Source organism: Thamnophis elegans, chromosome 7 (assembly GCF_009769535.1).
Source record: "Thamnophis elegans isolate rThaEle1 chromosome 7, rThaEle1.pri, whole genome shotgun sequence".
Lineage (NCBI taxonomy): Eukaryota > Metazoa > Chordata > Lepidosauria > Squamata > Colubridae > Thamnophis > Thamnophis elegans.
In genome coordinates this window covers 80,974,796-81,000,883 of record NC_045547.1, presented here as the reverse complement: position 1 = coordinate 81,000,883, position 26,088 = coordinate 80,974,796, and the positions used below count along the sequence as shown (strand labels likewise).

Genomic DNA, 26,088 nt, shown 5'->3' with positions numbered 1-26,088 from the left:
TTTAAAAACACAACAGTCATACCATTCGAGATGGGGGCAACAGCTCTTTAGCCCAGGCCTGTCGGAACAGCCAGATTTTAAGGGCCTTGCGGAAGGCCTGGAGGGTGGTGAGGGTTCGAATCTCCATGGGGAGTTCGTTCCAGAGGGTCGGAGCAGCCACAGAGAAGGCTCTCCTCCGAGTAGTCGCCAGTCACACTGGCTGGCGGATGGAATTCGGAGGAGGCTAATCTGTGGGATCTGATCGGTCTAGTGGAGATAATTGGCAGCAGGTGGTCTCTCAAGTACCCAGGTCCAATACCATGAAGGGCTTTATAAGTGACAACTAGCGCCTTGAAGCGTATCCGGAGACCAATAGGCAGCCAGTGCAGCTCGCGGAGGATAGTGTTACATGGTGAACCGAGGTACACCCATGATCGCTCGCGCGGCTGCATTCTGGACAAGCTGAAGTCTCCGAATACTCTTCAAGGGCTGCCCCATGTAGAGCACGTTGCAGTAGTCCAGTCTAGAGGTCACAAGGGCGTGAGTGACTGTTGTGAGGGCCTCCCGGTTCAGGTAGGGACGCAACTGGTGCACCAGGCGAACCTGGGCAAATGCCCCCCTGGTCCCAGCCGACAAGTGGTGTTCAAAAGTCAGCTGTGGGTCCAGGAGGACTCCCAAGTTGCGAACCCTGTCTGAGGGGCGTACTGTTTGACCCCCAGCCTGAGACAGCTGGGGTAACAGTATCCTCTTACCCTAAGGTCACTGCCTTGTCTTCTCCCTTCCCTTCTCTCTAGAAAGTAAGATCTATTAAACAGCTAATCATTTTCTTTCTTTATAGCTCTGAATTAACAAGGGGAGGGGGAGAATGGTATTGGATTTCCCAGAGGTTGTATTTATTATATGTAATTTGATTTACGTAGCTGTATCAGTTTTGCACTTGAAGCCAAATAGAGTAAAATTTGTAAGTTGGCTGTAATGGAGACCTTGCAGCTTCAGCAACTTTCTGATTTTTTTCATAACTATGCCGACTCTTCCTATATCGCTTTCTTTTAAAAAACAAACAAACACACCCACCCCTACACACACACACACAACACACACACAACTACAACAAAAAAACCATCTGCATCAAATTACTTGCTCCCAATCACAACTCAGAATAGAATGATAGGAAACATGTTACTTTTCCTATCATTCTCTTCTCTTCCAGTCTGTTCTATTCTATTCCGTTCCACTCCATTCTTGTTTCTATTTCATTTCATTCCATTCCATTTTTTTATTTTCTATTCTATTCCATTCCACTCCACTCCACTCCATTCTTGTGTCTATTCTATTCCATTCCATTTTTGTATTCCATTCCATTCCACCCATTCTTGTTTCCATTTCATTTTTTCTATTCTATTCTATTCCATTCCACTCCATTCCACTCCACCCACTCCATTCTTGTGTCTATTCTATTCCATTCCATTTTTTGTATTCCATTCCACTCCACTCTACTCTACTCCAATCCATTCTTGTTTCTATTCCATTCCATTCCATTTTTTCTATTCTATTCTATTCTATTCCATTCTATTCCATTCCACTCCACTCCATTCTTGTGTCTATTCTATTCCATTCCATTTTTGTATTCCATTCCACTCCACTCCACTCCATTCTGTTTCTATTTTATTCCATTCCATTTTTCTATTCTATTCTATTCCATTCCACTCCACTCCATTCTTGTTTCTATTCTATTCCATTCCATTTTTGTATTCAATTCCAATCCACTCTATTCCATTCCACTCTTGTTCTATTCTATTCCATTCCATTCCATTCTTTTTCTATTCTGTTCTATTCCATTCCATCTTTTTGTTCTATTCCATTCCATCTTTTCTGTTCTATTCCATTCCATTCCATTTTTGTAATTTGGTGAAAAACCTTTGTTGTAAAATCTTTGACCTCCTTTCTGTGCATGCTCTGGAAACCCTGACAAAAAAAATAATCCTAAAATTGACACAAGCTTCCTAATGATAAGATTGTTTCCAAACATGCATGGTTGATTCACTACCCCTAAGTTGGTAATAAGTGAACTCTTAAGTACTTCAGGAAATGCTGGCTTTACAGGCTTCCATTTGTTGTTGAGGAAAACTACAATTTTGTTGCTTCCTGATACAAAGAAGATTGCCAACAAGGAACTCCTGTGAAAGGCTTAATGGGTAGGTTGCACTAAACTTGTCAGTTTGAAGTCTGCCTTTTTGTTCATAAGGTATATTAGTTCTGGCTAAAGTATGTCATTTGTGAAGCTTCACCATGAAAACAGTCTTAATAGGTGTCCTTCAGAAATGCTTGGCTTGAGTGTGTTGGAGCATCTAAGAACTACACGAATTGATTTATGGCATGGCTTCTTTCCCTAGTTCTTAGACTTAACTGCAGTGGCCCTAAGCTACACATGTCTTAGCAATGCTACCCATTTTTTTCAATTTAAAAAAAAAGAGGGAGGGAGGAAGGACATTTCAGTTCCAATGGGAGAAAGGCGGGAGGGAAAAAGGACGGAAGGAAGGAAGGAAGGACGGATAGAAGGCATTTCTGTCCCAGGGGAAAGGGAGGAAGGAAGAAGGAGGAAGGAAGGAAGGAAGGAAGGAAGGACATTTCTGTCCAATGGGAGAAGGGAGGGAGGGAAGGAGGACAAACATTTCTGTCCAAGGGAGAAGGGAGAGAGAGAAGGAAGGAAGGAAGGAAGGAAGAAGGAAGGAAGGAAGGCAGGCAGGCGGCAGGCAGGCAGGCAGGCAGGCAGGCAGGCAGGAAGGAAGGAAGGAAGGAAGGAAGGAAGGAAGGAAGGCATTTTCTTTCCAAGGGGAAAAGGGAGGGAAGGAAGTAAGGAAGGAAGGACCTTTCGGTCCAATGGGAGAAGAGAGGGAGGGGAGGGAGGGAAGGAGACAAACATTTCTGTCCAATGGAGAAGGGAGAGAGGGAGGGAGGGAAGGGAAGGGGGAGGAGGAAGGAAGGAAGGAAGGAAAGAAAGAAAGAAAGAAGAAAAGAAAAAGAAAGAAAGAAAGAAAGAAAGACATTTTGTCCAAAGGGAGAAGGGAGGGAGGGAAGTGAGGGAAGGAAGGATATTTCTGTCCAATGGGAGGGAGAAGGGAGGGGAGGGGAGTGGGAGGGTATGGATGGATGTGGATGGATGGATGGATGGAATGGAAGGAAGGAAGGAAGGAAGGAAGGAAGGAAGGAAGGAAGGAAGGAAGGGGCATAGTTTGGAAATAACAGGTATCTCTTTCAAACAATTGCAGATGAAAAATAAGATGACTAAAGTAATCAAAGTTAGGGGTAGCAAAAGCCACCTTTCTTAGCCTCATCTTGGATGTGCAACATCCAGACTTTGTGATTGAAAAGGTCTATAGAAACACTGCCAAGTAAATGAATCGAAGGGGGAAATTGTTTGTTTGTACAGATCAAGATTTTATGTGCAGAATTTTTATCTTAATTTGGCTAAGATTGGGGACAAAAACCGATTAAAATTTGAGCCAAACTAGAACGGTTACCTAACACTGAACCGGAGAATACAATTTTTGTAGAACAAAACGTAGCAATGTCTAAAAGGAAGGGCTAGGTTAAGATACGTTACTTGCTAAGTATTCTTACATAGAAGAGATTTGTCTTAAGCTTTTTCCAATCCTCCTTCCTGGGGATAATAGCTACAGTCCCCCATTATCTGCAGAGCAAGATTTTTAAAGGAGACTACATCTGATCTTGAAGTTCCTACTAATGTTAGCATTAGTCTTCCACTGCTTGAGCCATGACAAAATAACCACCCCAAAAAATCATTGCATGTCCTAAGGTTGACCTTTGGCTGATATCCTCCATTTAAAGTTGATTATGGGACACGGTGGCTCAGTGGCTAAGATGCTGAGCTTGTCGATCAGAAAGGTCAGCAGTTCGGCGTTCGAATCCCTAGCGCCGCGTAATGGAGTGAGCTCCCGTGACTTGTCCCAGCTTCTGCCAACCTAGCAGTTCGAAAGCACAAAAACATGCAAGTAGCAAAATAGGTACCACCCTTTGGTGGGAAAGTAACAGTGTTCCATGTGCTTTCGACGTTGAGTCATGCCGGCCACATGACAATGGAGACGTCTTCAGATAGCGCTGGTTCTTCAGCTTTGAATTTTAGATGAGCACCGCCCCCTAGAATCGGGGACCACTAGCGCATAGGGGCGAGGGGAACCTTGACCTTTATGTATTACTCTCCTTGATAAAGGGTAGATTACTGCAGCCAAGTAAAAATATAAATAGTCAAAATAGGGGGAAATCTTAACTGGCGTATCCATCAAGTTGAATTATGACATTTTAAACCAAAGGGCAAGGCCATAGGAAATTGCTGAGGGCAGTTCAGAGGAAACAAAAAGAGAAGGAAATTGACAAAGCCACTTTGGCTCCTGGTGTTGTGTTTCCACCCAAAAACAATTTCCTTAGCAGCCCATTTCAACAATGCGTTTTTCCATCGACTTTGTTGGCAGCTGACACTCCGGTTCTGAAAACTTCTGAAACTCCAAGCCCCAGTAATGACTAAGAGACTATCATTACCTCCCTCCTTTTCTCCCTCCCTTCCATCTTTCCTCCCTCCCTCCCTGTATTCTCTTATTAGTCCTTCCTTCCTCCCTCCCTCCTTTCCTTCCTTCCCTCTTTCCTTCCTTCTCCGCATAAAATGTTATTGCTCGCTTAACTCTATTTTGACTACCAACTTTCCTTCTAGTCTCGTTGCGTTGGATTTAACCGGTAATGTTTCCAGCGGAATTTGTATAGTAGTAAAACTATAAAAAAGCAAAATAAAGAAATAAATGAATGAATTCAAAATTGTACCCTAATTTAAGTCAGCGACGAAGTTCTCGTTGACCTCAGCGAAGCTGGAACGGGAATCGGTTGCCCCTTTTGAACAAAGCTGCAGCTAAACATGCTTTTCTAGGTCAATAATTGCTTGGTTGAGAAGTCAAATGAAGCTTGAGCTACAGACGGTCCCCTCCTGAGTGTAAACTATGGTTATGATTACCACTTCGTACACGGCTCCAAATAATTAAAGCAACTTTTGAAAATTGGTTGGCTGATTTGCGGCTAATGCCGTTTTGATAGCCACCGAAATGAGCCTCAAATGTTTCCTCCTAGTACTGTTTTACAGCAAATTTGCAGTCACTGTTTACGATCTCCTAGAACTTCACACATGGTGTTTTCCTCCTCGGGGTTGTTAGAGTTGAGAGCAGTGATTGTGACATGAATATTGTGTGCCTTTAAGCCAGTTTTCTGTCACTCGATGCAATTGCTAAATGTTAAATTAGGACCAGATTCAGCCCAAGTGTAAGCCATGGAAGATCGCTGGATAACAGAGTAACAGAGTTACAATACAATACAATAGCAGAGTTGGAAGGGACCTTGGAGGTCTTTTAGTCCAACCCCCTGCCTAGGCAGGAAACCCTATACCGTTTCAGACAAATGGCTATCCAACATCTTCTTAAAGATTTCCAGTGTTGGGCATTCACAACTTCTGGAGACAATTTCTGTTCCACTGATTAATGTTCTCACTGTCAGGAAATTTCTCCTCAGTTCTAAGTTGCTTCTCTCCTTGATTAGTTTCCATCTGTTGCTTCTTATCCTGCCCTCAGGTGCTTTGGAGAATAGCTTGACTCAATACAATACAATAGCAGAGTTGGAAGGGACCTTGGAGGTCTTCTAGTCCAACCCTCTACCTAGGCAGGAAACCCTAGGCTATTTCCATTTTGCAGTCAACAAACTTGCATGGAAATGAACGTACCACACCACACTGTCCTTCCTTAGTTGAGCACAAGAGGAAGCTAACTTGGGATTCCTTCCTTTATACAATACAACATAATACAATAGCAGAGTTGGAAGGGACCTTGGAGGCCTTCTAGTCCAACCCCCTGCCTAGGCAGGAAACCCTATACCGTTTCAGACAAATGGCTATCCAACATCTTCTTAAAGACTTCCAGTGTTGGGGCATTCACAACTTCTGGAGGCAAGTTGTTCCACTGATTCATTGTTCTAACTATCAGGAAACTGTTAGTCTGACCCCCTGCTCATGCAGGAAACCCTACACCATTTCAGACAAATGGCTGCCCATTCTTTTCTTTAAAATCTCCAGTGTTGAGCACCCACAACATCTGGAGGCAAGGAGTTCCACTGATCAATTGTTCTCATTGTCAGGACATTTCTCCTTAGTTTTAGCTTGATTCTCTCCTTGATTAGTTTCCACCCGTTGCTTCTTGTCCTGCCCTCTGGTGCTTTGGAGAATAGGTTTGAACACACTTCTTGCAAGAGCCGAGGTGGCGCAGTGGTTAGGGTGCAGTACCGCAGGCCACTTCTGCTGACTGTTATCTGCAGTTCGGCGGTTCTAATCTCACCGGCTCAAGGTTGACTCAGCCTTCCATCCTTCCGAGGTGGGTGAAATGAGGACCCAGACTGTGGGGGCGATATGCTGACTCTGTAAACTGCTTAGAGAGGGCTGAAAGCCCTATGAAGTGGTATATAAGTCTAACTGCTATTGCTATTGCTATTGCTATCTTCATGGCAGCTGCATAGATATTGGAAGACTGCTATCATGTCCTTTCTCTTCATTAAACTAGGCATACCCAATTTCTCAATAGTTTAACCTCCAGTCCCCTAATCATCTTTGTTGCTCTTCTCTCTATTCTTTCCAGGGTCTCGACTATAATAATTCTAAGTCCGGTCACTGTCGGTCAACCTTGTGGGGAGGTAGAACAGTATGGGTTCCTGTTGTGGCCCAGCAGGAGCCGTTGGAGCTGCTACCAGACTCCGACAGCGAGGGCCCCTATGAGTCAGCTTTGGAGGATGTGGAGGACCCTGGACAGGGTTCCGACTCCAAGCAGGGCGCAGAGAGGCTGGTTGGCCACCAGGAGGCACCTGGGTCTTGGACCAGTGGGGAGGCTTACAGCGCACTTCTGTCGCCGTGCTGTTGTCGCCGCGCTTCAGTGGTCATTCGTCGGCGCGCTTTAAAACTCGTGGTTTTGTCACCGCGGTTTAATCGGGTGCGCTTTTGTCATTCACCCTTTTGTCAGTGAACCCTAGAAACAACACCAGAATGTTTCCTTCCTGCCTACCTTTCAGGATTAGCCCTGTAAGGTGGAAAAAAACAAAAGGAGATTTCTTCCAACAACCTGTTTTCCAAACTGCTTAGAAAGTTAACAACCGGTTCTCCCGAATAGGTGCGAACCGGCTGAATCCCACCACTGATTGTATCCCTCTGTTAATACAATTTAGGATTGCATTGGCTTTTTTTTGGCTCCTGGCTCATATTTAACTGGCTGTCCACTAAGACTCCAAGATCCCTCTCACAGTTACTGCTATTAAGTCTGGTTTCATCCATCTATATATGTACTTTGGTTTTCCTTGACTACGGTAAGACTTTACTTTTCTCCACATTGAATTTCAGTTTGTTAGATAGGGCCCAGTGTTCAAGTCTGTCAAGATCCATTTGGATCTCGAGCCTATCTTCTAGGGTGTTAGCTATTCCTGCCAGAATATACTAACACAGCGTCCGACAGCTTAGTCTCTGAAATGTTTCCACTAAAAACATCTGTATGGAACTTGCAGTTGAAATGCTTGCCAACATCCACTGGACTATCCCACAATATTCAGTTCCCCTATTAGTCCTGGCAAACCTTCCATTTGGGATATGAGATAACCAGTTTCTTAAGGACAATGTTCATTGCCATTGTGTCTCAGCAAACGGCCAAATCTATTCAAATCTACTTGGCAAATAGCAACATATGTTCTAAATCTATTCACATGAACCGTTTTCAAATTAGTTGTTTTAATTTTTTTTTGTCCTCTTGCCGCTTTGGGTATATAAAATAGTACATTTTGTAAATAGTAAACTTTAAATTTTGGTAGATGAAATGAAAATGAATCACGTGAAGTGTTAACACCACTTTTGTAATGCTTTAGTAAGGCCACACTTGGAATCCTGCATCCAGTTTTGGTCGCCACGATGTAGAAAAGATGTGGAGACTCTAGAAAGAGTGCAGAGAAGAGCAACAAAGAGGATTAGGGGACTGGAGGCTAAAACATATGAGGAACGGTTGCAGGAACTGGGTAGGTCTAGTTTAATGAAAGAAGGACTAGGGGAGACATGATAGCAGTCTTCCAATATCTCAGGGGTTGCCACAAAGAAGAGGGAGTCAAGCTATTCTCCAAAGCACCTGAGGGCAGGACAGGCTGTATCTTAATAGAACACACACCCTGAGGGGTTTTAGGGGTGTCTTACCCCCCACCGTATTTTTCTCCAGAGAGTAAGTCATCTGTGTACCAAGTATGGTTGAAATTGCTCAAGGCATTCCAGAGTTATGTTGGAACACACACACACACACACACACACGTTTAGATAGAGAGACCGAGACAGATAGACAGATAGACACAGACAGACAGACAGACAGATAACACCAGATTCTTTTCAGTGCTGTTCTGTCAAACACCTACCATAGTGAATGGAATTTTATGTAGAGTGTCTTGATTTTCAATTATTATTGGGATTTATAGGGATTTAAAACATTTATTTTCGTTATTGTTACATTTGCATCCTGCCTTTCTTTGAAATGGTCACAGGAGTTCACCCTAATCCCATTTTAAGGATAGAAAGAATAATTCTCTGAGATTAGTTGGGATGATTGAGAATGAGGGGGTCTCAAACCATCCAGCGAGCCAGCTGGGTACGAACACTGTAAAGTTATACAACTACGCTACATACCCTTTATCATCTATGGTGCAAAATAAAAGGGGAGATTGCAGTAAAATTAACCAACGTGGAGAAAGCAAGACTTTGATTTAGCTGACAAAGTTTAGCACCCCTAATCTTTTTAAATAATACAAACAAGTTATTAATTACCATGTCACAATATGTCATGGAAAATATTGGCTTAATTAGGAATTTTAAAGCCTGTACCGTTACATAAATTATTCTGTTGTGCAAAATGATTTATGTGCTTTCATTCACTATTTTTTAAATAACATGTACTCTTCTGAATGCTGACTTGCTATAATATGTCAGTAAAAAGTTATACAAGCCGCAAAATAATTAATGGTTTAATGAGTTTATTTCTTGAGAAAAAAAAAATTATTGTTAAACAACTTGCCTCCAGAAGTTGTGAATGCTCCAACATTGGAAATCTTAAGAAGATGTTGGATAGCCATTTGTCTAAAACGGTATAGAGTTTCCTGCCTAGGCAGGGGGTTGGACTAGGAGACCTCCAAGGTCCCTTCCAACTCTGCTATTGTATTGTATTGTATTGTATTGTATTGTATTGTATTGTATTGTATTGTATTGTATTGTATTGTATTGTATTGTATTGTATTGTAAGGGTTTAACTATCAGTTAAAACTACTTTGCATGATTTAAAATACTGGCTTTTTATTATCTGTGGGTAATTCTACTAAAAATATGACTTGAAAGAATCATCTTACTGGCAAAACCCAATATCTTTGTGCTTTCTCTAAATTGCCCCAAATATCTAAATCCCCTAATTGTATACTCAGAGTAAGTTCTATCAAACTAGAGCAGGGCTTACAATCCACAGCTCTGTAGCCACATGTGGCTCATTTGTCCCTCTGCTGTGGCTCCCTGTCGGAAAAAGGATGCCATGCTAGGAGGAGACTCTATGGTGGGGGAAACCGGACTTCCGGTAGGCTCCAGAATTGAACCGGAGGGGCAGGGGGCTTCCGGTTGGACCCTTTATGGCTCTTTGAGTATTTAAGGTTTCCGATCACAAGAACTAGAGGCATATTTCCAACTAGATACTTTATATTTTGAGTCTTTTAAAACCCAAAATATTCTGTGCTTACAAAGGGGGGGGGGGTGAAACTTTGATTTGTCTTTGCTGATTAGATAGGTTTGTTGTTATAGAAATGGCTGTTATATATACTATTGTGTAAAAATAAAAAGTTGAGACTGTTTTCTTCTACTGTGTTAAATGCCCGTTTTATTTTTTTCCCCCGCTCTACCCCACATATTCACTTCTTCTTTCTCCCCCCTCCCCTTAGTTTTCCATTACTTTTTATTTCCCTTTGGATTTTATATTTTTATAAACCCATAACTTTGTAGAGGGGGAAAAAAACCCTCACAAAATAAAAAACCTGGAAGCTAAAAATCAAATATCTCTAAAGGTAAAGGTTCCGCTCACACATATGTGCTAGTTGTTCCTGACTCTAGGGGGCAGTGCTCCAGGGCGGGTTGCTGCTGGCATTACTGCCAGTTCAGTGCGCATGCAATTTTATGTGGGCTCCAGAGCACACTCCGCGTGCATGCGCAGTTGCCCATAAATAGATCTGCGCATACACAGAACATTTAAAAATGGGGGGGAAAATATGCCATGCCCACTGAGGAACCAGTTCAGAGGCGTGGCAGGCCTCAACACCGAAGGCGCACGGAACGCTGTTCCCTTCCCACCAAGGTGGTTCCTATTTTTTCTACTTGCATTTTTTACATGCTTTCGAACTGCTAGATTGGCAGGAGCTGGGACAAGTCACGGGAGCTCACTCCGTTAGGCGGCGCTAGGGATTCGAACCGCTGAACTTCCAACCTGATGACAAGCTCAGCATCTTAGCCACTGAGCCACCTAAATATCTGTAGATGGGACTAAATTATCCTTTAGAAACAGAACGATGCCGTATTTTGGAGGACACTATCTCCACCTTCCCTGCGGCTAGCTTGATCTAATAACGGAGAACGAATAAACAAATGAAAACTCTGCCCCTAAATAAATCCATTGGCGGTTCCTTAAAACATGCAAAAATTAAACCAGACGGAGCTTGCCTTAATACAAGAATGAAAGCCAGCCCTAAATGGTAAATGATTTGGGTAAGTGGAGGGATACCATAAATTCCCGAATAAAGTGAGGATTACAGTAGAGAAAGGAGATTTTCTTTTCAGCACTCAATGGCTATCTTTGAAAGCAGTTGATTATTATTATAATGTGAAATTATTCGCAGACGGTTTCTCAGTCCCTAAACTAATTTGATTCCAATGTAATCACGAGAACGGCTGCAAAAGCAATGCACTTTAAAGCATGGATGGTGACAACTCAATATAAATCAGTTAAGCAGCATTAGACTTTTAATCAGGGGTTAAATGGCATAAAGAAAGCAAAAAGAGGTTTAGTGAAAGACTTCGCTGGTCTGAAGAGAAACTGGCTTTGAATTTTATTTTATGTATTTGTATTGATTAGTTTTGCAAATCACTCAAGGTGTGGAACATACCCAATACACCGTACTCTTCCTGTGTTCCCCACGACAAAAAACGTGTGAGGTAGGTTGGGCTGAGAGAAAAGGATTGGCCCAAAGTCACCCAGCTGGCTTTCATGGCTAAGGTGGGACTAGAATTCACCATCTCCTGGTGTTTGGCGCCAAAGACACCCAGCTGGCTTTCATGGCTAAGGCGGGACTAGAATTCACCATCTCCTGGTGTTTGGCGCCAAAGACACCCAGCTGGCTTTCATGGCTAAGGTGGGACTAGAACTCACCATCTCCTGGTGATTGGCCCAAAGTCACCCAGCTGGCTTTCATGGCAAAGGTGGGACTAGAATTCACCATCTCCTGGTGATTGGCCCTAAGACACCCAGCTGGCTTTCATGGATAAGGAGGGACTAGAATTCACCATCTCCTGGTGATTGGCCCAAAGACACCCAGCTGGTTTTCATGGATAAGGCAGGACTAGAACTCACCAGCTCCTGGTGATTGGCCCAAAGACACCCAGCTGGCTTTCATGGCTAAAGTGGGACTAGAACTCACTGTCTCCTGTTGATTGGCACCAAAACACCCAGCTGGCTTTCATGGCTCAGGCGCAACCAGAGGTTATGTCTCCCATTTTCTAGTCTAGTACACAATGAGAGAAATTTAGATAACACAAAATTCCTGTCTTTGCAGCTCAGTGTAACCTGTCCTTATTCATGTCACCATTCATACAGTGATTTGTGTGTTAATGGGGTGTTGCATGTATGTGTAAAATAACCATCTTTGATTTTGTTTATGTGCATAGAATTTACATTTTTTTAAAAAATAGGTACCCTGTTTTCCCCAAAATAAGACCTCCCTGGATAATAAGCCCAATCGGGCTTTTGAACACATGCGCTAAAATAAACCCTCTCCCCCAAAAAATAACACACACACACGAAAACATTGCAACACAGCAGCAGCCGTGAGGTGGCCATGCTCGTCTCCTCCTGCACCCCAAAAATAATAAGACCTCCCCGAAAATAAGGCCAAGTGTTTATTTCAGGGGTTAAAAGAAAATAAGACCCTGTCTTATTTTGGGGAAAACACTGTACAAGTTATAACAGAACAAAGCTTAAATTACGTTATATTCCTAAAACAGTAATAAAATTGTAGCCTTCCAAAGGAAACCGTTTAAGAAAACAACTGAAGAAAAATAAAAAAGGAATAGTTAAGAGAAGAAAAGGGGAAAAATCTATAGATTAAAAGGGGGGGGAGAACCACGGCTAGTCATACAATGTCACGTAATTAGTTTTGATTTATTTAAAAAAAACTAGCGTTCTTCTATGATGTAATAGCTTAAATGGATCATTGCAAATCAACTTTTAAACAAATGAAGCCGGAACCATGTGTTCTAGCCTTATCTCTCCATTCATCTGGTCTGTTTGTTGATTCAAAGCCAATTCAATGTCTAAAACCTTTAAAACCAGATATAGGGTACACGCCACGATTCCTTCCAAAAACACAATTTTGTAACCCTTCTAGCCTCAAGAAATCCATCTCTGTTCATAAACAGACCAATGGTAAACTTACACGCCCGCCATGGTTTCCTATTAAAAATGCAACGAAGATGTAAGCAAAACTCTGCGAAAAATAAAATCCAATTTGTTGGTCAATTTAGAAAGGCCACAGCTGTTTGGTGATAAAATCACGTATGGACAACTTCACGTGGCTTGTGTTTTGCCCATGGCAGTGTTCACTTCGGTTCAGTTTCATCTCTCCTGCAATTCTTCCTTTTCAGCCTTAAACAGTGCTCAGCTTTCTCTCTTGTTATCTTGCAAATTTACATTACAAGAAATATTTTCTTGGTAGGTCTGTGGGTTGTGTTGCTAAATTTCCGAGCTGTGCTTATAAAAAAAACCCTTAATTCAAAAGCTTTTTTAGAATCTCAGGGTGTTTTGCTTCTAATCTTAGCGTAGCCGAAGTCCCGGGAAACTTATTTATGGTTGAAATGAATTAAAATGGTTCTCTTGGGGTAAAAATAATTAAAAAATAGCATCTTAAATTCTGTTCAGAGTATAAATGTGATAACAGATGAAACAGAAGTGCCGGTAGCCTCAAATGAATTTAGGAATCAAATCTAATTAAAAACTGATAATTTAGTGTTGCGAACAACAGAAAGTAGTTTTTATTTTGATGGACAAAGGGAATGCTTTGAAAATTAAACCTAAGAAAAAGAAATAAAACTTGGCTGTATTGCTATAGAATAGAATAGAATAGAATAGAATAGAATAGAACAGAATAGAATAGAATAGAATAGAACAACAGAGATGGAAGAGACCTTGGAGGTCTTCAACCCACTATTAGGCAGGAAACCTTACACCATTTCAGACAAATGGCTATCCAACATCTTCTTAAAGACTTCCAGTGTTGGAGCATTCACAACTTCTGGAGGCAAGTTGTTCCACTGATTCATTGTTCTAACTGTGCATGTACATATACATATACATATACATATACATATACATATACATATACATATACATACACATACACATACACATACACATACACATACACATACACATACACATACACATACACATACACATACACATAAAGAAGGGTTGTAGGAAGTGTTCTGACCGAGGCTTCCCAAGAGCATGAAGCAAACTCCTTGTCCCTACAAAAAGCCGTTTTATTAATTGACTGTGAATTCTGCTCATTCACCTCCAGCAAAGTCTTTCAAGGGAGGATTTACAGTCACTGACCTTATCAGGCTTGGAGAGCTGCCAGGCTGATATCTGCAAAACTTGGCAAGGAGTCTCGGAGAGTCACAAACCAATTAAGCGAACTAATTGTCTCCTGCAAACTCCACTCCCCATTTGCTCCTCTTTATTCCCTATAGGAGGGGCCATTCACCATCCACCTGTGGCTTTATTCCCAAGTTGGCCCTTGTTCTTGAGCTGTTCCCTTCATCTGGCAACTCTACCCATGTACACACTGGGAAGAGGCTCCAGCTGTTCTTCTGCCCCACTGATCTCTGACTCCGAAGGCAGCTGGCAACTGGCCTACGGCCCTGTCCCCCTCTCTGCCTCCGACACAGAGCCCTCATCAGAGCCTTCCCCAGACTCCAGGTCTGGCCCATCTTCCTCCTCTACCTCCTCACTGTCCGAATCTGCTGCCAACTCTGCTGGCTGCTGCTGGGCCACAACAGGAAGGCACTTAATGTACAAAAATAGTTTTAGATGATTATATTTACATCATCAATATCATCGGCAAAATATAGGAGTGCTGAAGACTTAGAAATTCCTGTTAACTAGAGTTATGAATAGGCCCTTTTTGCTGATAGTTTTACTGAAGAGATTTGCCTTATGAAGGATAACGTGCATAGTGGTGTTTAATTTACACACTTCAAGCACATCCTAGGGCTTGACTGCTGGGAAACTGATCACGGTGAATAAAAGAAGAAGTGTGAATCAATGCTTCTGTGACTTAAAAAGCTATTAATCCACAAATGCTACGAAGCAATTTGCTGAGCACTTCCTAAGTTGCAAGGTGCATCTTAAATTAACGGTGAATGCCTTGTAACTGTTTTAGAAAATTGCTACTGTATGTTTCTCCTTGCAATAATTAGAAGTTTATACAATGGGGGATTGTTGGTAATTGGTTGCTAGCTGGCGTGGTCATTTTTATGGTACTGTGGGTTGCCACAATGGATGTCTTTATTTAGAACGTTTCCAGGATTTTTCATTCTGTAAATTGAGGATTACCTGTATTGTATTAGTGTGTGTGTGTGTGTGTGTGTGTGTGTGTGTGTGTGTGTGTGTGTGTAGAGAGAGAGGGGGGATAGATAGATGATAGATAGATAGATAGATAGATAGATAGATAGATAGATAGATAGATAGATAGATAGATAGATAGAATATAAAGGCGGATTAGATAGATTATAGATAGATAGAGACGGGGGGAGAGACAGAGAGAGAGAATATAGAGCAGGATTAGATAGAGATAGATAGATAGATAGATAGATAGATAGATAGATAGATAGATAGATAGATAGATAGATATAATATAAAGAGGGATTAGAGAGAGAGAGAGAGGAGAGAGAGAGAGGAGAGAGAGAGAGAGAGAGAGAGAGAGAGAGAGAGAGATAACCTAGAGCAGGATTAGATAGATAGATAGATAGATAGATAGATAGATAGATAGATAGATAGATAGATAGATAGATATAATATAAAGAGCGATTAGATAGATTATAGAGAGAGGGGGGGAGAGAGAGAATATAGAGCAGGATTAGATAGATAGATAGATAGATAGATAGATAGATAGATAGATAGATAGATAGATAGATAGATAGATAGAAAGATAGATAGATAGATAGATAGATAGATAGATAGATAGATAGATAGATAGATAGATAGATAGATAGATATAATATAAAGAGGGATTAGATAGATTATAGAGAGAGGGGGGAGAGAGAGAGAATATAGAGCAGGATGAGAGAGAGAGAGAGAGAGAGAGAGAGAGAGAGAGATTGATAGTGAGAGAGAGAGATAACCTAGAGCAGGATTAGATAGATAGATAGATAGATAGATAGATAGATAGATAGATAGATAGATAGATAGATATTTGCATATTAGTTTATTTTCTTTTTTAATTTTCTGAATTGAAAACACATAATTTATTACCACTCAGAAACAAACAAACAAACAAAACAAGGAAAATGAGGCTACAAAACTAGGAAGTGACTAATGGATGCAATTATAGGTGAACCAAAATCTTTTAAACTTGAGAGGAATAACCTTGTTAGTCCTGCTTCCTGTTTTCCTATTAATCTGAGTGTGGTTGTTATTATTATTATCATTATTTTCAGGAGGCGTTGTGGATAAGGATCTCCGTCGCTACCTCAATCTGCGGTTCCAGAAGGGTTCGGTCGACCACGAGCTTCAGCAGATCATACGAGACAACCTCTACCTCCGAACTGTCCCATGTGAGTTGCCAAAATGTACATTTTTGTGGTTTTGATGGCGTGTCAGGTCTACGGATTTCTTTACGTATGCGCTGGTGAACATTACGAGTCGTGTTTTCATTCTGGTCTTATGGTGTGGCCGTCTTGATTGATTCTTACTGAGTTTTTGGGCTCAGCTGATGTCGAACGTTTCATGTCAGGTGTGATCAAAAGTTTAACGAGCTGACTAATTCTGCTGAAAGCAAAAATTATAGGGTGCTGCAAGTGATTCCTAACAGGTGGAGCAGCTATAGACTGTACGCAGATATTTTCAGTGGTGATTTACTGGATCTCCGAATTTTCACACATGTTTGCAAGGTGAAGAAGCTGTACATTAAGTGTCTTTTAGCAAAAGCATTATTTAAGATTATTCAGTATACTTTTAATACTAACAAACATTAGTTTTGCCTTTAACCTGCAAATGTTTAATATACATATCCTGGTTTCCCGAAAATAAGACCTCCCTGGATAATAAGCCCCAATCGGGCATTTAAGCACCTGCGCTAAAATAAGGGCCTCCCCCCAAAAATAAGCCCTCCCAGAAAATTTTACAACACAGCAGCAGCTTCGTGGTGACCATGTTCGCTTCCTTCTGCACCTCAAAAATAATAAGACCTCCCCCAAAATAAGGCCGAGCACTTATTTTGGGGGTCAAAAGGAACTAAAACTCTGTGTTATTTTCGGGAAAACATGGTACATTTTATTCCAATATCTGGTAAAGAGAGTTGTTTATTGTTGTTGTTGTTGTTTATTAGTTTTGTATGCCGCCCACTCCTGAAGGACTCTGGGCGGCTCACAATAAACAAGGAAAGGGAAATAATAAGACAATACAAAGAATTTAAAAATGCACAACATTCACAATTGAGGCAGGGCTGGATATTTCAACACCCCCCAGCCTGTCGGAACAGCCAGGACCTGGTAGCTGTTAGTGAGTTGGACGGCCATATAAATTTATTTAATAAATAAAAACATATAAGAATACATGTGGAGATATAAAACATGGATTTAATAATAGCCAGAATGGAGGCATCGTTTGTCATTTCATAAAGCAGAAATTGAAATGAGAATTTATTTTTTTATAAGTGCTTTTAAAGCCACGGTGGAAATTAATTCTTGATTAGGATTGCTAAATTTACATTAAAGGGTGATTAAGGAAAGATCCTTCTGGCTTTTTTTGTGTGTGTTGTACTGTATAAATATTTGGAAAGCTCGGAACGGAGTTTTTAAAATAATGGTGTAAAAAGGACTTAAATGTGTATATCTATGGTTTAAAGATGTAAACCTTGGACTTTTGACATAGGCTTTTGACATAGGGACATCGGCTTAGAACATCTTGTGCTTAGGCACTGGCTTCCTGTTTTTTTTGCAAGCTGCAACTCTGCCTATGTGGCTTTAATATAGAAGTAAAGGGCTCTGAGAGGCTGTCCAGCCTGACCCAGTAGGTTTCACACTTAATGCCCAAATCTCACTTTACGTCCTGCTTTAGTTCTACCGTTTAATCTGCCGTTGGGGCATAGAGCCCTCTTCCACCTTCAAAACCGTTGACTGCCTTCTCCTGTAACCCTGGAAAGGGGCCCTTACGAGGTGCTCCCAGCTGGGCCAGCTGGACCAAGGATTTTTAAGAAGGTGTTATCCCTCCATCACTCACCCTTTGTCTTGGCTTGTGACAGAGCTTGGCTTCCCAAACATTTGGCCCAGGATGGTGGGTTTAGGATGAATGGATGTCTAGCACTCTGATCCTAATCATGGGGGTGAGATCAGGGATTGGAATTCTAGCTGCCTTCCGGATGATGCACGGAGTAGGTGGCCTCCATATGCTGTTGGCAGCTGTTCTACTCCAAGTATTGTCCCCCTACACAGGGCCAAAAACATTTGTCTGTGGGAGTTACCCATTTCCTTTGGGTCATATCCAAGAGTTTCTAAGCTGCTAACAATAAACTGCTAACAATTAATGAAGTTATGTTATGTCTCAGCCACATTTCTTTTGGGGTGTTTTTTTGGCATTTCTGTTGGCGTAGGAAACATGCTCTCTCTGTCATGGCACTTAGAATAATACGCCCCAGAGAAGAAGGAAGAGGAAGGAGAGGAGGAAAGAAGAAAGCAGAGAAGGGAGGGAGGGAGAAAAGAAAGGGAAAATAAGGTGGTGTTACAACAGGTGGAAGGGATGGTAAATAAAGCAACCCAAAAAGTATATTGTAATCTATTAAATGGAATAACAAATGTATAAGAATGACAAAATGTATACAGTGTCTCAGATAGAAAGTCCATACAGAGAGTGGTAAGGACAGCTGAGAAGATGCTTCCCATTATTCAAGATACTGCTTATAAGCGCTATGTGCTTAGAGCTCAAAGCATTGATAACAGATCCCACACAAACACTGTTTCCATTGCTCCCTTTTGGCAGGAAGTTTTGAAGTATCTATAGCAGGATTACTAGATTCTGTAAAAGCTTTGTCCTCATGCCATCCGTCTTGTAAACTCGCAAGATTCATGTGTTTTTTTTGTCATATACATCTGAACTGGACTGTGATGTTTCTCTGTGTCATATATGTGTGTCTATGTGGGTAATATGCATAATCGTTATCTTTTGAGGGCTGACTGCAATGAAATGTCATTTTATTTTTATTTTTTTATTTTTATTTTATTTTTATTTTATTTTTTTCAAAACAAACACAACACATAAAATCTTCCTTTTTTACATACTGTAGAAAGTGTATCAGTTGGTTTCAAAAGATTTTTGTGCATCTCTTCCACAGTCATCAAGTATAATGCATATTAACTGAAGTATTTTAACTCAGATATTTATACATATTACCATCATTATACCTCCATTTAACTACAATTGTTTAATTGTTATCCCTCCTTCCTTCCTTCCCTCCTTCCTTCCTTCCCTCCTTTCTTTTCTCCTTCTCTCCTTCGTTTCCCCCTTCGTTTCCCCCTTCCTTCCCCCCTTCCTTCTCTCCTACATTCCCTCCTTCCTTCCCTCCTTTCTTCTCTCCTTCCTTCCCTCCTTGCTTCCCTCCCTCCTTCCCTCCCTCCTTCCTACCCCCCTTTCTTCTCTTTCTTCTCTCCTTCCTTCCTTCCTTCCTCCTCTCCTTTCCCTTCTCTCCTTCCCCTTCCTCCCCTTTACCCTTCCCCTCTTCTTCCCATTCCTCCCCTCTTTCCTACTCTTACATTCATACATGTCATTTTAATAAAAGCTGATTAGTATATATAAAAAAGAATGACAAATGTATAGAAGAAGAAGAAGAAGAAGAAGAAGAAGAAGAAGAAGAAGAAGAAGAAGAAGAAGAAGAAGAAGAAGAAGAAGAATTACGTGAATGTAGGCTTAAAAAGGCATGTAAGAGAATACAAAAATATAAAAAAAATGAGGAAAAAAAAAGAATAATATGCCTCAAGGGATCTATAGGGTTACCACCCTGATAGTCACCCCAAGGTGACTGAGCCAAGGTGGCACAGTGGTTAAATGCAGCACTGCAGGCTGACTGCTAGATCAGCAGTTCAGCGGTTCAAATCTCACCGGCTCAGGGTTGACTCAGCCTTCCATCCTTCCGAGGTGGGTAAAATGAGGACCCAGATTGTTGGGGGCAATATGCTGACTCTGTAAACCGCTTAGAGAGGGCTGAAAGCCCTATGAAGCGGTATATAAGTCTACTGTTATTGCTATTGCTATTGCTAAAGTCCTTGAAATCCAGAGCCTTCTTCCAGATCCTGGAACAAGGTGGTTGTTGAACCCCTGTCAGTTGTCGCTTTTGTTGTTGCTGCTGTTGTTATGCACAGGGTTGTTGTTGTTGTTTTTTCCTTCTGGGAATCACGATCTGTTTCTCTGTGGTTATTATTTCTTGCTTTTAAAGTAGAAGATGCAGAGTCCTTTGAATTTGGGCAATCTCCAAATTATATATAAATATAACGCAACCCAAAGGGACATGGTGGCTCAGCGGCTAAGATGCTGAGCTTGCTGATCAGGAAGGTTGGCAGTTTGGCAGTTCGAATCCCTAGCACCACGTAACGAAGTGAGCTCCTGTTACTTGTCCCAGCTTCTGCCAACCTAGCAGTCTGAAAGCACGTAAAAAATGCAAATAGAAAAAATAGGAACCACCTTTGGTGGGAAGGGAACAGTGTTCTCTGCGCCTTCGGCATATAGTCATGCCAGCCACATGGCCATGGAGACGTCTTCGGACAGCGCTGGCTCTTTGGCTTTGAAACGGAGATGAACACTGTCCCCTAGAGTCAGGAACGACTAGCACATATGTGCAAGGGGAACCTTTACCTTATAATGCAACCAAAATGTCAATGATGCTAGAGATAAATTGCTTTTCAGGATCCAAACTGAATCAATCACTTAGACCAAAGTTTTATTCTTCCAAGCTCTCTGGTTCATGCTGGAGCCCATCATAGGATAACTCCTCTCTCTTCCAGAATATCTTCCACTTGAGAGACCGCCTTCTGCCCATTACCTCCCACAGACCCATTCGATCCCACAGATTAGGCCTCCTCCGTATTCCATCTGCCGGCCAATGTCGGCTGGCGACTACTCGGAGGAGGGCCTTCTCTGTGGCTGCTCCGGCCCTTTGGAATGAGCTCCCCGTGGAGATTCGGACCCTCTCCACCCTTCGGGCCTTCCGGACGGCCGTGAAGACCTGGCTGTCCCAGCAAGCCTGGGGTTGAGTTCCCCCCCCCTACTCGAATTTGCTGTGTCTGTTGTGCTTTTAAATTGTTCGTATTGTCTGATTGTTTTGTCTTACTTTTTGCAATTTCCCCTCCCTTGGCTTTTGTTCAGCCGCCCTGAGTCCCTTTGGGGAATAGGGCAGCCTACAAATTGAATAAACTCCAAACTCCAAACTTCTACACAATTGTGTTTATATGGTGCCTGGTTGTTAGTTGTTAATTAGAGTGTTATTGGCTGGCTATTAAATTGTTGGTTGCTGTTTTCTTGTGTTGCCACTCCCTTGCCTCCTAAATACTCAATAAGCTGATGAAAAATCAACCTTCCTCTTCATGGACAAGGAATCTGTTTCTCTGGCTTTTTTTGGTCCCTGCTCAGCCAACAATCGTTAATAGCTGTGAAATTGAATGCACGTACTTGTTCACTGCAGTATGAAGCTGCAGTATGAGTTTGGGTCTCATTCCTTTGGGTCAAGGGTTTGCGGTGTAAGATCATTAAGTCCTAAAACAAAATTTGGTTGACCATACTGCTATTTGACAGAAACCCAAGTTATTGTTGACAGCATAAACAAGATTTTGGTACATGACATCCATATATGCTGGTTGAATGTTCTTCCCCAGTTGAGTTGTGGTATTAACAATGCTGCACCATTTAAAGTCCTGTTCATACTTTAATTGCTTGCAAGATGAAACTTGGAATTATAAGATTTTTTCCCCCTTAAAGTGGAAGTGGGGAGGTAGAGAGAGAGAGAAGAGAGAGGGAGAGGAGAGGAGAGGAGAGGAGAGGAGAGAGAGAGAGAGAGAGAGAGAGAGAGAGAGGAGAGAGAGAGATCACTTTAGAAAATAATTTTGAACTTAGTGTAACAAAAGGAAATTTAATTAAACAGGTGATCTGGCTCTGGAATTGGTACTGGGAAATTAAAACAAAAAAATTAATAACACTGAATGTAATTTGATAAAGCAGATAAGTTGCTAACCTTGGTAGAAAGCAAATAAATTTTTTAAAAAATTGGCAGCATGGTTATACAGATTAAGAGGGTGAGGGTTTTGCCAAATGTTTCAAGCAATTAACATAAAATAGCTGCATTTAGTTCTTTAGTTTAATTAGTTCAAACCAATAGCCTTTTGCAACAAATCCAAATAAACAATTATACAATCAAAACGCCCACAATAAAATTGAGATCTCAGTGATTACAGAAAATATAGAAGTCGATAACAAGTTATACAACCAAGATACAGATAGAGATACATTAATATGAAGATAAAAATAGAATAAGATGGGCAGCAGTCAATGGGACCGTATCATTTTGTGCCAAGCAAGATAAAGACATGTGGCCAACTATGAGCAATCATTGGCACGTTGAAGGTACATCGATCAATGGCATATACCATAGCACTGTTCCTGGCCTTTCCAGTTAAAATTGGAAAAAATTCCTCGCGCTGGGAAAAAGATCAGCCCACATTGCCCTAGAAAGCAACTGTCGGGTGGATTAATACTACCAAGCAAAGTCGTAAAGTGGGGCGAAGCTCAGTTAACAAATCTTCCACTTAGCAACAGAAATTTTGAGCTCAACTGCGGCCATAAGTTGAGAAGTAACTGTATTCAGCGCATTTAGTCCAATATATTCCAACTTCAGTGTAGTCTGAACTTACTCTCTGTTTATTTATTAAATGTCTATGTTGCCCATCTCTCCTCTAAAGTGGCTCAGCTTACAAGTCATAAAACAAGTACAAATAGTTTTTGGAAATTAAAAATGAAATGACACAGACGAACGTCTTATTAAGAACTTTACTAAAACTGCAACAAAGAGAGCTAAGAGAGAGAAAGGACGGAGCCCCAGCCAAACTAAGAAGTAAGATACCTCAAGATAATAGAGAAATTGCTTACTAATGCAAGTTTTGAAAGCTTTATGTTATATTCTTTTATCTTATTTATTGAATCAGTTTCCATGAATGGGAAAGGTTCAAGTAGTGTAAAAAGGAAATACACCTTGAAATTCAGCAATTATGTTCCTCTTGGCTTCTAGGTGCTCGCTAAGAAAGGTTTTTTTTAAAAATGACAGATCATCAGTATTTCTTATACAGTACTATATTAACACATGTCGATGCTAAGGAGCTAGATGTTCTACTCCCCCTCCCCACCTGAAAAGAACTCTGTTCCAACTGCCAGTTGCCTTATATTAACACGCTCTGATGCTGCCCGTTCGATAGACTGGGCATGGGCGTGGCCAGCGTGTGACACATTTGGCCTGTGGCCTGGGAGTTTAGCCATTCTACTCCACCTCCCCACCTGAAAAGAACTCTGTTCCAACTGCCAGTTGCCTTATATTAACACACTCTGATGTTAAGGAGCTACACATTCTACATTAATTTTCAAACTGTAAGTGTCAATGTATCAAGCCTGATCACATAGTTTCATAGCGAAGCACAGGTATCCAGCTAGTAGTTTTCCATAAAGGTGAAAAGTATTGGAGCAATATTAGTTTCCATGCTGTGTTCTAGAAAAAAAGTATTATATCCCCCCTCAAATTTGGTAAATCTAAAAGGAAGTATTTGAAATGATTGTTTATTTCTCCTTTGAAGTGTAAATTGCTATTGATTGAAGGCATCTTATTTAAATGACTGTGGCATTTCAAAATGCATGCACCTGCAAGATAAAATCTTTTCCGAGTTTTATTAGATTCATGATGTCTTGGACATGTCTAAGAGTTTTTCTTGGTAGTCTCTGATTTTGGGGCCTGAGTTTTCTTGCTTGTTTCCCATCTGCCAGGTGTGACTTGCTTAGTATTTCAAGAACAAAGAAAGTTAATTCAATGCCACCAATGAGTGAATATAGAGCTGAAAATACCTGGGTTAGACACCTGGCTCTGGAAGTAGGTATAAATGGTTTTTTTAGCAATACACTTACATCATATTGCAACAACTTTTCTGCTGTAATGATTTGCTTCTTCAAATATCTGTCTGTCTGTCTGTCTGTCTGTCTGTCTGTCTGTCTCTCTCTCTCTCTCTCTCTCTCTCTCTCTCTCTCTCTCTCTCTCAACGGCTGTATGTGTCTCTGTGGGAGCAATTTCAACCAAACGTGGTACACAGATGACTTACTCTCTGGAAACAAATACTATGGGGGGGGGGGGGTAAAACACCCCTAACACTCCTCGGGCTGTGTGTTCTGTTAAGATACAGACTGTTGTGCCTTAAAACGGCTTCTACTGTACAGCGCAGTGGAGTTGCCACAGCTTCACAACACAAGAGAGGTCCCTCTGGCAAGAGGGAAAATCCAACATTAGAAATTACACTGGGTCCGGACATTTTCCCCTTATAAATAAATACTCAAGCAACGCCGAGTTATCGGCTAATAAAGAAATAAAAATTCTGAGCGTTGGATTTCCTGGAGATATATCCAGATGCTATGACCTCTGAAACTGGGCGAGCGTGGCTAGGTGGCCATGTGACTGGGTGGGCGTGGCCAATTTAGCAATCCATTTTGCCTTTGTCCTTGCTGTACGTGCCCCTCCTCTGATCACCCGCCAGCCTGGATCACATGGCTGTGAAAAACATCCTGAAAGGCTGTTTTGAAAGTGTTTTTAAAGTCTTTTAAAGCACCACTTTACAAGCTGGCAGCAGCTCCCCTCCCTACCTACTCACCCACCGGCCCTGGATCACGCGGCTGCACTGGCGAGATCACCCCCTCAGTCAGCTGTCCCTCCCCCGAAGCAGCGGTGGGATCAGAAGCGCAGCTCAACCGGTGAAATAACTAACCAGAAGCGCAGCTAGAGTGGATGCCTGCTGGAAGATTAGGCTGACGTTGAGGGGTGGGGCGAGGGGCATGGCTGAATCCCACCTCTCCGCGGGCTGGATACTTTGCATTAGTAGACCGTATCCAGCCTGCGGAGCCATAGTTTGAGAATCTATGATTTAGGTGAACTTTTCTTGAGGGCAAAAACAGCCCTGACATGGAATTTCCAAGACACAAACAAATTTAACAATCTCTTTGGGAACTGATTCAGATGTTGAAGCATCTGTAATATAAGAGTTTAAGTGTGCTCATAATAACAGCAATAAATGCTTTGTCGGTTTTCCGAAAGACGCCCTAATTGATTCATGAGTCTCGAGCCAAGTTTCCAAAGAAAACTCGTCATTTATTATCATATTAGGTCCTAAAATGAGGCTTCCATACTTAACAAACATTTTCACATGTCAAAGGAAATTTCAGGTGTTCGTAGTGGTCGTAAGTCGAGAACCACTTTCAATGCACATTTGATTGCTACATCACTAGCAATTTAAGAAAACACTGTTTTGAGTTGAATGCGGGTGTAAATTCATAATTAAAGGTTTTGTCAGTTTCTTGGCAAAGGATTTTTGACATTTTGGAGAAGTGTAATATTTGAGCTCCCCGATGGAGTCTTGGCTGCGCTGCAAACCTCAGGAACAAATTGAATGTTGTGCAATATTCAATAATTTGGCTACGAAATCCGATTGTGGAGAGTTGAGTTGAGTTGGCTATAATTCCTCAGAGTGATGTAACTAGCAGAGAGATTGTAGGGATCAATCTTCCTCCTGATCCATCTTGAACCTCTTACAAGAATGGAATAAATGCAGGAGTGGGATTCAATTTTTTTTAGCAACTGGTCCTCTGCCCAGTTGTTGGGTGGATGTGGCAATGATGGGCGTGGCCTACTCGGCCTCCTGAACCATGGCGGGGAAGGGCTGTCAGGCCTGCAGCCATATTCCTTGCTGGATCTTGCCACACTCTCTATTATTTTACTATGCTGTTTCGTTTGTGTGGTAATTGGGAGAGGGAATAGTGAGGAGTAGATGTGTTGTTGCCAAAATAATAGCAATAGCAATAGCAGTTAGACTTATATACCGCTTCATAGGGCTTTCAGCCCTCTCTAAGCGGTTTACAGAGTCAGCATATTGCCCCCACAGTCTAGGTCCTCATTTTACCCACCTCGGAAGGATGGAAGGCTGAGTCAACCATGAGCCGGTGAGATTTGAACCGCCGAACTGCAGTTAGCAGTCAGCTGAAGTGGCTGCAGTACTGCACTCTAACCACTGCGCCACCTCGGCTCTTATAAATAAAACATTCCTTTCTAGAAGCCCAAGGTCATTCTTTGTCTCTGCACCTCTGCACTTGACTGGAAGTGGATGGGTGGAGGTACCAGCGTAGCAATGGCAGAATGGACCGTGTGATGGGCTTGTGGGTGTGGGAGCAAGATCTTGAACTTTCAACT

The 26,088-nt window shown here is 41.7% G+C and overlaps 1 protein-coding gene across 1 annotated transcript in view; it reads left to right on the top strand.

Moving 5' to 3' along the window:
• LOC116511725 (membrane-associated guanylate kinase, WW and PDZ domain-containing protein 2-like) overlaps window positions 1-22,884 on the top strand; it is a 107,153-nt gene extending 84,269 nt beyond the window's left edge. Inside the window, exons 3-4 of the mRNA XM_032221892.1 lie at window positions 16,058-16,174; window positions 22,802-22,884. Of these exons, the coding sequence (XP_032077783.1) occupies window positions 16,058-16,174; window positions 22,802-22,884 (200 nt within the window). The remainder of the gene's footprint in view (window positions 1-16,057; window positions 16,175-22,801) is intronic.
• Window positions 22,885-26,088: the final 3,204 nt, after the last annotated feature.